Source organism: Notamacropus eugenii, chromosome 5, assembly GCF_028372415.1.
Source record: "Notamacropus eugenii isolate mMacEug1 chromosome 5, mMacEug1.pri_v2, whole genome shotgun sequence".
Classification (NCBI taxonomy): domain Eukaryota; kingdom Metazoa; phylum Chordata; class Mammalia; order Diprotodontia; family Macropodidae; genus Notamacropus; species Notamacropus eugenii.
This window is the reverse complement of record NC_092876.1, coordinates 245648468-245662048: the sequence shown is the minus strand read 5'-3', so window position 1 is coordinate 245662048 and position 13581 is coordinate 245648468. Positions and strand designations below refer to the sequence as shown.

General features: G+C 34.6%; 1 protein-coding gene across 1 annotated transcript in view; it reads right to left on the bottom strand.

Moving 5' to 3' along the window:
• ITGA4 (integrin subunit alpha 4) overlaps nucleotides 1–13581 on the bottom strand; it is a 96498-nt gene that overhangs the window by 60356 nt on the left and 22561 nt on the right. The window contains exons 3-10 of the mRNA XM_072612549.1: nucleotides 12079–12185; nucleotides 11850–11979; nucleotides 9395–9462; nucleotides 8213–8342; nucleotides 5444–5529; nucleotides 4553–4615; nucleotides 4321–4458; nucleotides 2683–2794 (exon numbers count right to left, since the gene is read on the bottom strand). Of these exons, the coding sequence (XP_072468650.1) occupies nucleotides 2683–2794; nucleotides 4321–4458; nucleotides 4553–4615; nucleotides 5444–5529; nucleotides 8213–8342; nucleotides 9395–9462; nucleotides 11850–11979; nucleotides 12079–12185 (834 nt within the window). The remainder of the gene's footprint in view (nucleotides 1–2682; nucleotides 2795–4320; nucleotides 4459–4552; nucleotides 4616–5443; nucleotides 5530–8212; nucleotides 8343–9394; nucleotides 9463–11849; nucleotides 11980–12078; nucleotides 12186–13581) is intronic.

Here is a 13581-nt window from a genome sequence, read left to right as displayed (position 1 = left end):
CGTTGCATTTAACTATCTGTGTGCATGTTGTATTTCCCCAGGAAAATGTAAACTCCTAGAAGACAGGACCTTTTTCTTTGTATCTTCAATAACAATGTCTCTCACATAAAAATATTTAAAAAATCTTTTGCCTTGAATTGAATTGGGCATTATATATACTAAAGTTACAGATCAATAACTGAAAGCTTTTGCTTTTATTTGGATTTACTGTCTGCCTCCCTCCATTGGCTTCTATATTCTCTGGAGAACAGATGGGTTCAACCTTTGTCATCTAGGTCAGTCATGTCTCTATAAAACAGTCACTCAATAAATTAATTCCAAGAAAAAATATGAAACGCAATAATAAAGCCCTCCTAACTTATTTTTTTCTGATTTACATGATTTATTTCAAGCTCAAATCTCACCATGTACAGGAAAACATTCCCTGGTCCCCCCCACTCTCTCCCTATGAGATCACCTTCTATCTATTTTGTATATGGCTTCTCAAGACAGAGTTGTTAGCATGTTGTCTCCCCATATAGAACGTGAACTCCCTAAGGACAGGGACTGTGTTTTTGTCTTTCTTTGCATCTCCAATGTTTACTGCAGTGCTCGCCACAGGGTAAGTGTTGAATAAGTATTTCCTGACTAACTGAAACCATACTATCTTTGGAAAATAACCTAAAATGGCTATGATTTGAAATTTCTCGAATGCCAATTAAAAAGACAAAAATAAGCCAAACCACGAATATTTGCATTTAAAACCAAACCTAAAATATCTAAGTGAAGACAGAGGATACTATATCAACTAATATAATTTTAAAAATCAACAAAACCAGGAATTTAACATCACATGCTCCTATTTATACACTACTAGCTAACAGAAGCCTACTACACGACATAAAGTCTCTATCCTTCTCTAACTCTTAATGAGGTGTTCACACACTGGATACTAGCCAAACTGGTGTCCTCTTCAGAAAATGTCTAATTTCACTTTGCTAGGCACGACTCTCTTTTTACTATGCTAGTCATTAGAATTAAATCATTTGGACACAGTAAATACAGTTGATTTTCTCACTTCCTTTTACAGCAAAGTAATTGGTTTTGTAACAATTCTACTAGAGAAGGCAGCCATAAAAAGCAGTACAATAAAAATGCACCAATTCTAACTAGAACTCATGGATCAGGGTGTGAAAAAAATTAAAGGAAAAGAGTACCTTCTTTTTCATTTGACCTCTCCATCCAACTACACCTGCTCAAAGTATGAAATTTGAAATCTATCTCATTATCACCAGCATCATGGGAAAATAGAAGAACAGGAAAAGAACAAGGCAGAGGAGAAATAAAAAATCAAGGTCATCCTGGAGTCTTTACCCTTATAGGAAGTCAAGTGAAATTTAAGCTATTAGGCAAAAAATTGGGTCAAACTGAGATACCTTTGGTGCATATCAGCACAAGCACCACTAAGATCTAAAAAGCAATGAAATATAGAAAGTAAATATTCCAAGAATAATGAGACATGCAGCATTCTTCAAAGATTAAGAGTTCCATGAAGTCAATATGTATAAATGTGACTAGTAAAAATGTCATTTGGAATTCAATTTGGTGCCCACTTAACTGCTGAAATATACACGGAAAACAATTTCTGAGGAAATGTCTTTCTGAACCCAGCATGTTTTCTGTTCTTTAAAACAATCAAAAAGGTCTTGCTCAATGATACAAGTCTATATTGCAGGGAACTCTGTGGCAAAGTTTACTGAAAACTTCAACTCTATTCTGCAGTCACCAGAAAAATGCACTCTTTCCATTCTAATATTAATTGGCAGACCCTTCTTCCTGCTTTCTACCAATGGCAAAGCTACCAGAATCTTCTCAGGGATCAGGGTAATTGCTCCCAATAAAGCATCTTTCCAGTAATCTGGGACATTCTTACCTCACCAACTTATTTTAATATCTAGGTGGCATAGTGGATAGAGCTCCCAGCCTGGAGTCAGGAAGACCTGAGTTCAAATCCAGCCTCAGACACTAGCCATGTGACTCTAGGCAGGTCACTTAACTCTTTTTGCCTCAGTTTTCTCATCTGTAAAATGAGTTGGAGAAGGAAATGGGAAACTATTCCAGTATCTTTGCCAGAAAAAAAAAACAACACCTTAAATGGGGTCATGAAGAGTTTGACACACCTGAAACAATTCAACAAACATATACAGACACATACACACACATGTACTAGCTAAGATTCTTGCTCAAATATATGAAATAATATATATATAATATAGATATATATATAGATATAGATAATATAGAAATAGATGTTCTTTGAGGGGTAGGGAGGACATGAGGAGATTAAGTTTGACAGTAGTTATTTGCATATCTCTTAAAGAAAATATACACCAATTCTAAAACAATTAGTACGCATTATATTTTTTATTACTGTAACTACATAGATACATCCCTGCTGGCTACTAGGTTCATGGAAGTACTCCTAGTTCCTGTACTTAGAAAGGCAAGACACATACTGACAGGGGCAAGAAAGGACAGCTGATAGAGAAGTAGGCAATAAACTATAAAAAGCATATAAAAGAACTTTTAAAGCACAGCAACCTGGGTCGTTTCCTGTAGGAGCCAATGAAGTCCAATAATATTCACTTTAATGCGTGACTTTGTAAGGTCAAATCAACCACAAAATACTTTATTTGGCATTACCTTCAAAGCCATCATTATCAATGTCCCCTAGATTGACTATGGATTCTCCAAATCTTGCAGCATATGTGTCACTTCCAACCAGCTCAATTTCCATTTCTTTCATTTTTGCTTCCTAGGAGAAAAAATGTCATGATAGATCCTGATATCATTTAGAGTTGTAATCCAATATTACTGTTTCAACATGGATTTTTTTTAAGTCCCTAAAACCTACAGAAAAAAAATGCATACTGAGGTTTGCTGTCTATGTAAAAACAAATTTTATTTGTGGGAGTTTGTAGCTTTTGGAATCATTATATACATAGGACACTATACTAGGAGGTTTTGGAAGAGCTACTGTTATGGACAAGATTGTTGTCAATAAGGAGAAACTGACTACCAAAGCAGAAGCAATGGAAACTTGGGAGGAAATGACTATGCCATTTTAGAGTTTTTATAATCTATAAGAAAGAGAAAGGCAAATATCAAAAATTCTGCAAAAGGATAAATAGGACCTGATTGTCTAAAATTCTCTGGGGAAGTGGATCCTAGAGGTATGGAATACTTTCTTGAACAAATAATGAAATAGTTATAATGGGGGAAGAAATAGGCTAGTTATCTAACAAGACCTTAATGAAGATGCTCAAGGAGCTAAGAGACTAAAGCAAATGAACATAAAACAAAAGACATATACAGGGGTTGGGTAAGTAAACAAGGAAAGTGGTCCTGTGAAAAGAGTTTTGGGAATGCTACAATCAGATGAATGACATCTGGTGAGGAATGTTATGAACAAAAGGATTGGTTTTTTTTTTTAAAACACTATTTTGGCAAAGAAAGTGCCAAAGAATAGAAAGAATCATTACAGAGGATGAATAGGGCAATGAGAAGAAATGATTAAATGAAGATAAAACTCTTCAACCCTTTATCATTTCTGTTTTTTTCTATCAAGGAGAACAATGTTCACCATGGGAAGAACAGAATAAAAATTAACTGAGATTTGAGTGTCAAGGTAAGGAAAAACTCATGTAATTTCTCAAATTTATATTACAAATTTGTTATTATTGGTACTGAAATAAAATAAAATTAAGGCAGGCTTATATAAAGAATTTGCTCAAAGATTTTATTTAGACAAAATGCTTCAATATGTCTAGATCTGCAGTTTCATCAGGATATGTACTTATTCCACTGACAAAAGTCAAAGGTCTTTGTCAAAGACCTTCAATGTACTTTGTAAGTTACTGTGAAATGACAAATGTAATCAATCAAAAAAAAAAAAACAAACTTGAAAACTTCATTAGAAGTGAGATTTGTTTGGTTTCCTCTCATAGGCTGACTGTATTTCAATAGAAAGACAAAGGTAGTTAAATGAAGGAAGCTTATATTTTGGGGTGAAACTTCCACAAAATGATTTAAATGAACATTAATAATATCATGATCACTCTTTAGCAAGTTCTCTGCACTCTTAGAAGAGTGGAGGTAAATTAAGCCAACCAACTATTTACTCTCACCCCACTTAATCAACAAGATACCTAACCAGGTAAAAACAGTTCTCAGTTAAATCAATCACAGGTTTTAGACAAAAGTAGGGAACAATTTTTCAATTCTCCTTCCAATTCCATAAAATATTTGAAAATAACTGCTTACTGACATAAGATAACTTACTGAGCCTGAGTTGATATAAACAAAAACTCTTCCTTCTTCCCTGACAATACTGTGCATAGGGGCACCAACAAGTAAGTCAGAGAGGCCATCTGCGTTGAGATCCACCGCACAAACTGAGGCTCCAAAATATGAACCAAGCTGCACAAAGTCAAAGCAAACCTAGTTATGACACTAATTAAGAAGCAGCATCACCATAAAATTCAGTGAGTAAAGAAAGACAGAAGCATATTACCTTCTTTCCCTTCATTTCATACAATATATTCAGTTCACTTGCTTCAACACTGAATATGTATGCCTAAGATTTAAAAAAGTCAACAAAATATCCTTAAATTACATTCACATATGGTAAAATCCTCTTTTTATTTCATTCTAAGGCCTCTTATTTGTCTAATAAAATATTAGCTAATTAAATTAAAAACCTATAGTTTGCTTTAAGATTGATAAACGGAAGTAGAGTATGGTCAGCTCTATTTGTGTATAGCACTTTATGTTGCCACTACACTTTACCATCATTATTTTATGAGATCCCCCTTTGATCAGGGTATAATTAATATTATCCCCACTTTCTGGAAACCAAGGCAAAACTAAGGCTGAGGGAGGGTGATTTGCTTAAGATGATGGAACGACATCTAGAAGCCCCTCCCGAGCTTCCATCTTACATTCAATACAAGGCTTACCATTCATATAACTGTAAGGGGACGAAGAACAAAGAAGGGAAAACTTTTATTTGTTCATTACGCCATTTAAACATTAAAATACATTCCCAAATTACCTTCATTTAGGCACAGCATGAAAAATGAAACATTGCTAAAAGTGGAATGCTGACTGTGTTAAAAGGGGAGATATTTTGTATGCCTAAACACAAAACAGAATCTACAGCTAGCCTAAAAATGATGCTCCTTTGTTAAACACTATTGTGCAGCCTTTATAACAAAAGCATTTATTAATTATGATGTACTAAATACACAGTAATACCATCTAATATTATCAGTGAAATACATATTTTCTTTGAGACTCTTCAAGGCTTCTGGATTCCCTTCTGTCATACTCTTTTCAACCTTTATCAAAATTTGTATTGAATCTCTGCCGGTAAGTAATGATAAAAAAAAAATACAATCCTTACTTTACCAATCTGCTCATGCTGTGGAGCTCCTCCAACCACTTCCATACTGTGGGGATTCCGAAAATGACCAGCGCCAACAGCATATCCTTGGGCAGGAAGGGAAGAATAAAAAAGAAATTCATTGTGGGGATATAGCTTCACACTCCATAAAACATTCATAAGTTCAGGGGTATGGCCTTGGGGCCAGGTCCACAGTGCTGCTGCCTTTGACTGAATCCAAACTTCACACAACAAATCCCCTTAATAAAAGGATTTGTCCTGTAAAGCTTGGATTCAGTCAAAAGGCTGCACCTGAGGAGCTGGAGGGCCACATGTGGCCTCGAAGATGTAGGCTTCCTGCACCTGAGTTAGAGGAACTAAATATGTATTTTTAATTTTTTTAAAAAAAATGATTTCACTATGCTGTATTTCTTATTTATCACAGCCATACAAAAATACTGTTTTTATTGGGAAACCAAAGTATTCTTGAATTCCTTAATATAAAGCAGTGCCTTAGTTCTGATTTTAGAAAAACACTAAAATGAAAAAAAATTCCATGCAACAAGTCAAACAATTCTTTTTTCAATTATGTTCACTCATTCAATCACTGTATTAATGTATATTAATGTTGTATTAAAGGTCTGAGACCTGGGAAAAATCAAGATAATAAAAAAATGTTCTTGTCAAAAAATATCAGGAGACAGAGAGATAAGAAAGAGAATGAAAAAGAACCACTACTAGAGGAATATCTAAACTTCAGCTTTAGCCATGCAATATGATTCATGCAGCCATTCTCCCTGGTAAAGGGTCTTTCATCATCCTGTAACTTATGTCCTAAACTGACTAAAGTCTGCATATTTCCTAGATAGATCTAAGAAATCTAAAGCTAGTTGCCCCTGAGAAAAATCTCTAAAACTGAAGGCACTGTCGTAGAGTAGAAGAGGGTAATTCCACCCTATCCACAATCCATGCCAAAAACATATATATGTATGTATACAATTTTATTTTTTCCCAATTACATATATAGATAATTTTTAACACTCATTTTAAAAAATATTGAGTTCCAAATTTTCTCCCTCCCTCAGTCTCTTTCCCAAAGAGCGTTAATAATCTGATATAGATTCTATATGTGCAATCATGTAAAACATATTTCTGTATTAGTTATATCATGCCATGTCATTTCTTAATCAAATGAAACAATTTATATTACATACTTCTGGATCAGATGAAAGCTTTTGGAAACACTTTCAACTGATTTTCTCAGTTTTGGAACTATATCACTGGGCCTGACACAAGAGTCCACACTTCAGAACTCGAGGATGCTTCCTGAACATATTCTAGTCCTGTACCTTTGCAGTCAGTCAGCATATTACACAAACAGATTTCCCGGGTGACCACTAGCTGAGGAGCATTATTTCTTGTACTTACACCTAAATAAAATTTGCCTTAAGGACAGGAAGTACTCAGGGAACTAATAAGGAAAAAAAATGATAAAGTAATAGCCTTCCTACAGGTTGGCACAATGGTACCTTAGAAGTTTACTTATCTGTCAACATCAAACCCTATTTCAACACAAGTAGCTTTAGAGAAGAGCCTAAAAATTGAAAACAAAACCCTTAACAACCTCTTCTCTTGAAGTTCGTCATGTTAAAGTCAAAACAGCTACTAGGACCACAGTAGGAATGTTTCCATGTAAGTGAAATGTAATTCAAAAGCCCAAAATCAATTAAGATTCATCTGAAAAGATGATCCTTAAGTTTCCCATTATGAATGTTGATATGCCAGTATAAAGAATACTATTCTAACATTTTTATACTTGTTCTTAATTTTAGCTTATAAAACATGGACAGCATAACTTCTAAAATGATATTCATTCTCTTTTAGACTTATTTCCTAGGATAAGTGAAAGTATTAAAATATATTTCAGAGGTACTGAAAAAATTGTTAAAATACAAATGGAACAATATTATTTTACATGGGAAAAAATCAAGATTGCTTACAAGTTTGGTGTCATTATTTCTGAGCATAGGATACTCATATATAGAGTCAGAAAACTAAGAAAATTCTGACATTAAATATTCTTGAAATAAGATTAGTATTTTTGTTATCAACTATAATTTTCTAAGGATTAAAGAAACATTCCTTTCACTACAAACTTGAATTTAATTCTAAAAAAATCTAAGATTCCTAGAAAAACCCAAGCAATGCGTTCCATTTTATCTATTTTGACCATAGAGAAAATTTGTTTGTCCTTTAAAAAGAGTTCAACTATCAACAAATTTCTAGTAGAACATAAGCCCGTTGAGGACAAGGACTATGTCATTTTTAATCACTGTTCTAATGGTGCTTGGCACTGTGCAGACATTCCATTAATGCTTGTGAAATTGAATTATTGAGGCATGAAGGGAATTTTAATATAAAGATAGATTAGCCATTATCAAACATTTTAAAAAATATCATCACTCATATAATCTGTGTTCTTATGGACCTTTTATAAACATAGGAGAAAAGGCAAGATTCTTCCTACTTAAACTTCCCAAGGCTTGTGTGAATGGAGAGTCTTGAGTTCTGGGTCCACAACACAGTGGCTTTTGCACAAAGAAATCAATTGGCAAATGTAAAATCCAGATTAACATAAATTAAGGGATTCTATGAATAAGCAGGCTATTTCTGAACTCCTAGAAGTGTTAATGGCTTCTTATATTCATTATGTTTCTAAACCTCAAATCAACATTTATTACTCCTTGTAGACCCAGAGTTATTATACTTGTGAGAAATTTTTTAAAGTACCTAGATAGCTTCCAAATTTTACATCATTCTGTCTGTCCACAAAAGCCTTGTACTTATTTGTAGAAATGCTGTACACAAAAAGTGAACCTGTCCAGTAATGTGATCCAGGGGCTCCCATAACAATTAAATCCTGGAAGGAAAATAAAGCACCTGTATTATTAACATGAAAATATTTCACCACAAAAGTCTGAAACAGAGATGTTTTATGTGAACATTTAATATATTGGGAAAAATGCATTACCAGATACATTTTAATGTATTTTTTTGGTATTTTTAATACCAAAGAATTTATTACAAATAACCAATATAGTGAAGGCATGGAAGATAGCTCCTAAGGTTTCAATTCATTCAAAGGGCTTCTGGAGAATGAACCAGCATGTGAATTTCACTTCTAGGTCAGAAAGGGAAAGTCAGTGGTTTCTAAAATAAGGACTACTGAAGATTGATTAAATCATTGATTTAAAGCAGAGAAGGTGTTTTGGAAGAACACCTAGTTGGGAAAGATACCCCTCCCCCATTCAATAAATGGTTAGGAATGTGCCCACAAAACAAGCTTCTTCAAAATTTTATAGACCAGTTCTATCTCCTCTCAGGTTTGCCTTTTAAGACTGAAGTCCTTATCATTTAGGTCTTGCCTTGAAATAGCAGCTTATCCCTTTGTCTTCATGATTTTCAGCTCTTCTCTTCACCTTTTTCATGTTCACCTCACTCTCAGAGGCAGAACACTAAGCTAGACAAATTTTGCTTCAAGAGAAATTTTATTAAAAGGAAAAATGCAGATCTATAGTTCCTCTTGCTACAGTCTGTAACTAATTTTAATATATTTTGGTACTTATGTTTTAAGTGTGGGTTCTTCAAAATGTAAAAACTTATCCTTCAGTAAATTGAAGATTTAATGTGTTCAATATTACCTTTTTTTTTTTTTAAAGAAAGTCATTCAAGATAGGACATTCTTCACATTGTTCATTTATTAGAATTTTATCAAAATATAAATTTAATTTAAAGACCAAAGATTAGGATGCAGTCTTCTGTAAGGAGAGGTATTTTATGCTAAGCCTTGCACATTTTACAGTGTCAGAAAGTATAATATCAATCATATGAAAGATCTGAGTTATTCATGTTCAGAAAAATGAGGATTTTATAGTTCCAAAAGTTTAAATGCTTTTTTTATTTAATACTTACCTCTGTGTGATAACTAGATATTCCAGCTTGACATGATGTATACTGTTCTCCAAATTTTTTCAGATAATCTAAAAAAAAAGGAAAATAATTTGTGAACTATTTTAAAAAACAGCACATTCACTATATGTGACTTCATAAGCCTTTGATGTTAAAAATTTTTGAACAGTATACCCTTTTGTTATCACATGTTTTTAAGGAAAGTGCTACATCAAGATATAAGCCCCTAGGGATTGTTTCATTCATTGAATTTGTATCTTCAGCACCCATCTGTCTAGCTTAGTGTTCCATCTCTGGGATTGTGATAAAGACAGAAAAGGTCAAGAGAGGGGCAGCAAAAATGGTCAAGACAATGGGATAGGTTGCTATACAAAGGAAGGACCAAAATAAGGATTTCAATCTCAAAAGGCAAAAGCTGAGGGGAAATAGAACTGAGGTCGATAAACTGAAGAAACTGGCATATTTTAAGATTACACCCCTCATCTTTGGCACATTATAGATGCCTTAAATACTTGTTGATAATCCAACACATCATCATTTTTTGAAATATTCAAAACTATTTTACATGCAATAATGTAGGGAAAAGCAGGTTTAGGCTCGACTTCAAAGATCAAAACTCTAGTCTTCATCATACTCTATGATGTAAGGCAAATCAGTTCAGACTTGGTACTGGCAGCAGGGGTGCAGGTAGTGAGGGGCATCCCCTTTCAATTTCCTCTTTTTTAAAGTGAGAAGCTGGAATAGGTGATCTGAGTAAGGGCCCTTCCAGCTATGATATTTAGCCCCAAAACATCTCTTTAGTGGAAGGCACAGATTTCACTCTTTTTGCAGAAGAAAATGAAGTCCCCACCCATTGAATAATTTGCATGTGGTCGCATAATTTGTAAGTTTTTAAGATTAGTATTTAAGATCCCCAATTCCCATTTCCCTTCCATTGAACAGATGACACTTTGTTCCAAATGACTATTTTAACTGAAATTCTAACAGCTACAGTAGATGTATTGGGTGGAGATTTTTATTATACACTGATACTGATCATCTCACTAAATGTAAATTACCACTCTCCCATCTAAATGCAATATATTACAGGCTTAAGGGAGCTTAAAGAAAGAGAGGTTTCTAACACTCTGTGTCTACTTCAATATGCTAGAAAAATGAGAAATCAAATCAATGGGGGAAGAATTCAGTCAATTTTACCTTTAAACATCAGTCAAATGGGACATTTGCTATCCTGTTAATAAAAAACCAGATTACTAAATTTCCCCTTTATCAACAAACACTTTTAGTTTCAACTTTTTGCAATGAGTAAAAAAGACAATTCTGGGCCACAATTCTTTTATGCACTGCAACATTTGCTGTCTTTACTACCATCTTTTGATAGGGAGAAGAAGGAATGTAAAGGACAATAGAAAAAGAAGGCTTTGGGTGTATACGTGTGTTCATCTCATATGTAAAGGAGGGTGATAGGGGGATTTGGTAGTCTGTGGGTAGAAACATGGCCAGGCTAGCATCTGGGTTGGAGAGAACTCTCAAGAGTGTCCCAAAAGGTCATATATAAAGTCTTGCTTTCCACTTCAAACTGGCATTAGTGTCTACTCAACCTACTTAAGCCCTGTGTTACTATGACTCCTACAAGCTGCCCACATCCTTTAGATCCGGAAGGAAAAGCGTTTCAAATTTCACTTACTTATGTACCTACACAAGAGAAGGTGAATGAATCATAAGAAGTAGAGACAGAGATGTGAAGTGGAGACGGAAATGTTGAGAGAGAGAGAGAGAGAGAGAGAGAGAGAGAGAGAAGGAGAGAGAGAGAGAGAGAGAAGGAGAGAGAGAGAGAGAGAGAGAGAGAGAGAGAGAGAGAGAGAGAGAGAGAGAGAGAGAGAGAGAGAGAGAGAGGTGGAGAGACACAGAGACAGAAAAACAGACAGAACATACACATGGAGCTCCACTTAGACTCTACAGCATTTTGAGAAATGTTGAGATGAAGGGGAAATTAAACAAATAGAGTAATTTTCACAAAACAGTTTCACTATTTTGTTGGAAGGGCAATACATTTCCAGAACATCAGAAACATTTATTTGTAATTATAACTACAGAGAACATATTTATTTCCAAAACTAAATAGAAATGATTCTTAATTATCCACTTCACTGGCAGAACTCACTCCCTATCCAAGTGGAAAAGAGTTGACTATAATATCTTTCTCCTTACCTACATACCCTTCATTAATTATTTAGAGGTAGCCCTACTAGCTACAGAGTACAAAATGAAAGAGAAGTAATTTTAGAAGTTAAAGAAATAATTTTTAAATAACTGAGGAAAAATATAGAGCCAATTAACTTATCCATAAACAAAAATATTTTTTCAATTTGAGAATCATGAACTAAAATGTATCTATACTTTAAAAGAAACATATTTACTTCTCACGATCCAATATTACAACCTCACCTCACCTCACCTTGATAACAGGGAGTCATTCTTTTACTGTGCTCTGTTCGCAAGTCAGGGGGCATTAGATAACAAACACCACTGGGAAGTTTATAATCATTTTTCATGTAATATATATTTTTCCATCGATGTCCACAAGCCTGCATGAAATACAAATACAAATTAATGTGCATATATAGCAGTACCCATGCTGTAAATGTTTGCATAAGACCAACTGAGGACAAAATGCCAATACATACCAAAATAGTTCCATCCTTTTTTGGTTGTCTGGAAAGACTGACACCCAGCCATTGATTGTCCCTTTCTCCCAAACATGTCTTTCCACAATAGTCTCCAGCCGGGCTGCCTATATAATGTACAAAAAGATTATTTTCCATAGTTATCATGGAAATAATGTTACACTACATCAGCTCATAAAAATAAGTACATGATTTAAGGAAATCCCAAGTGAAATTAAAATCTACTTTTGCTTTTTCAATCCTGTATTCAGTATTTATGAAACTCTGCGGTGGATGGAGAGTTTTGAGTCTATGTTCTTTGAGCATGTTTATTGTCTCTCCTATATTATAGGTTATATATTAGTCAAATACATGTCAATTCTGTCAAATTGTTAGCATGGTAGAGACATAACTTTACTTATATGGGACAACTAAAGGAGAGTGGGGTGTCTAGGAGAGTACTAATAAAATGAGTAAAGCCAATTTAAACATCGCTTTGAATAATTTTCAGAAAACAATTAGACCAATTGAAAATTTATTCACAACTTTCTTTTGACTATTAACCCAACAATGAATTTAAGTATCAACTTAATAAGGAGAGAATAAGATGTCTTCTTTGTATTCCTTGGGTTTAACACGACTGGCACATAGTAAACACCCCAAAAATGCTTGTTGATGGAATGACAGGACCAAAACTCAAATTCTATCTCTGCCACTTACAACATGGCCCATTTTCTCCTCTCAGAAATGAGACTGATCTAGATGCACTCAGACATTCCTTCCAGCTCTAAATCAGTGTTGCTGATCCTAATAGAGAACTTAACTACCCCTGATGACCTCTAGCCTAGATAAACTATGTTCAACTACTGAAAGTGCTGATGGATTACGGACTGAGCTGTCTTCAGTGTTAGATGAAAGACTGGAGAAAGAGAGAACCTGTATGGTGTAGTAAAAGGCACGATGATGAGGAACTAAAACGCTGGACTTGGCATTGGCAAGAGCTTGGTTCAAATCCTGCTTTTTACACCTATTAGTTGTGTGACCACGAATAGGTCATTTAGTCTCTATGAGCCTCAGTTTCTTAATCTGGAAAATCAAGGGCTTGGACTAGATGACCTCTGAGGTCCCTTCAGCTGCTAAAGCAAAGGCCTGACCGTATTACTCCTTCACTCAACAGTGTTCCAGTTTCAAGTATCTCTAAAATTCAAACACAAACTCCTCTGTTTAGTATTTAAAGCCCTTCCCAATTTAGCTCCAACCTACCTTTTCTGGTCATCATATATTGCTTGACTTCACACACTTTATGATATAGCCAGACTGGCCTCCTTGCTATCCTTTACTCATAAACTCTTCTCTTCATACTTTTGTAAAGGCCCAGGCCACGCATTCCTCTCCTCCAATTCTCAAAACCCTGAGTTTTCTTCAAAGCTCAACTCCAATGCCACCTTTTCTGCAAGGACTTTTCTGATTCCCCCTATCTACACATCTCAGACTTTCCCTATAATCTGAATTTATTCTGTATAT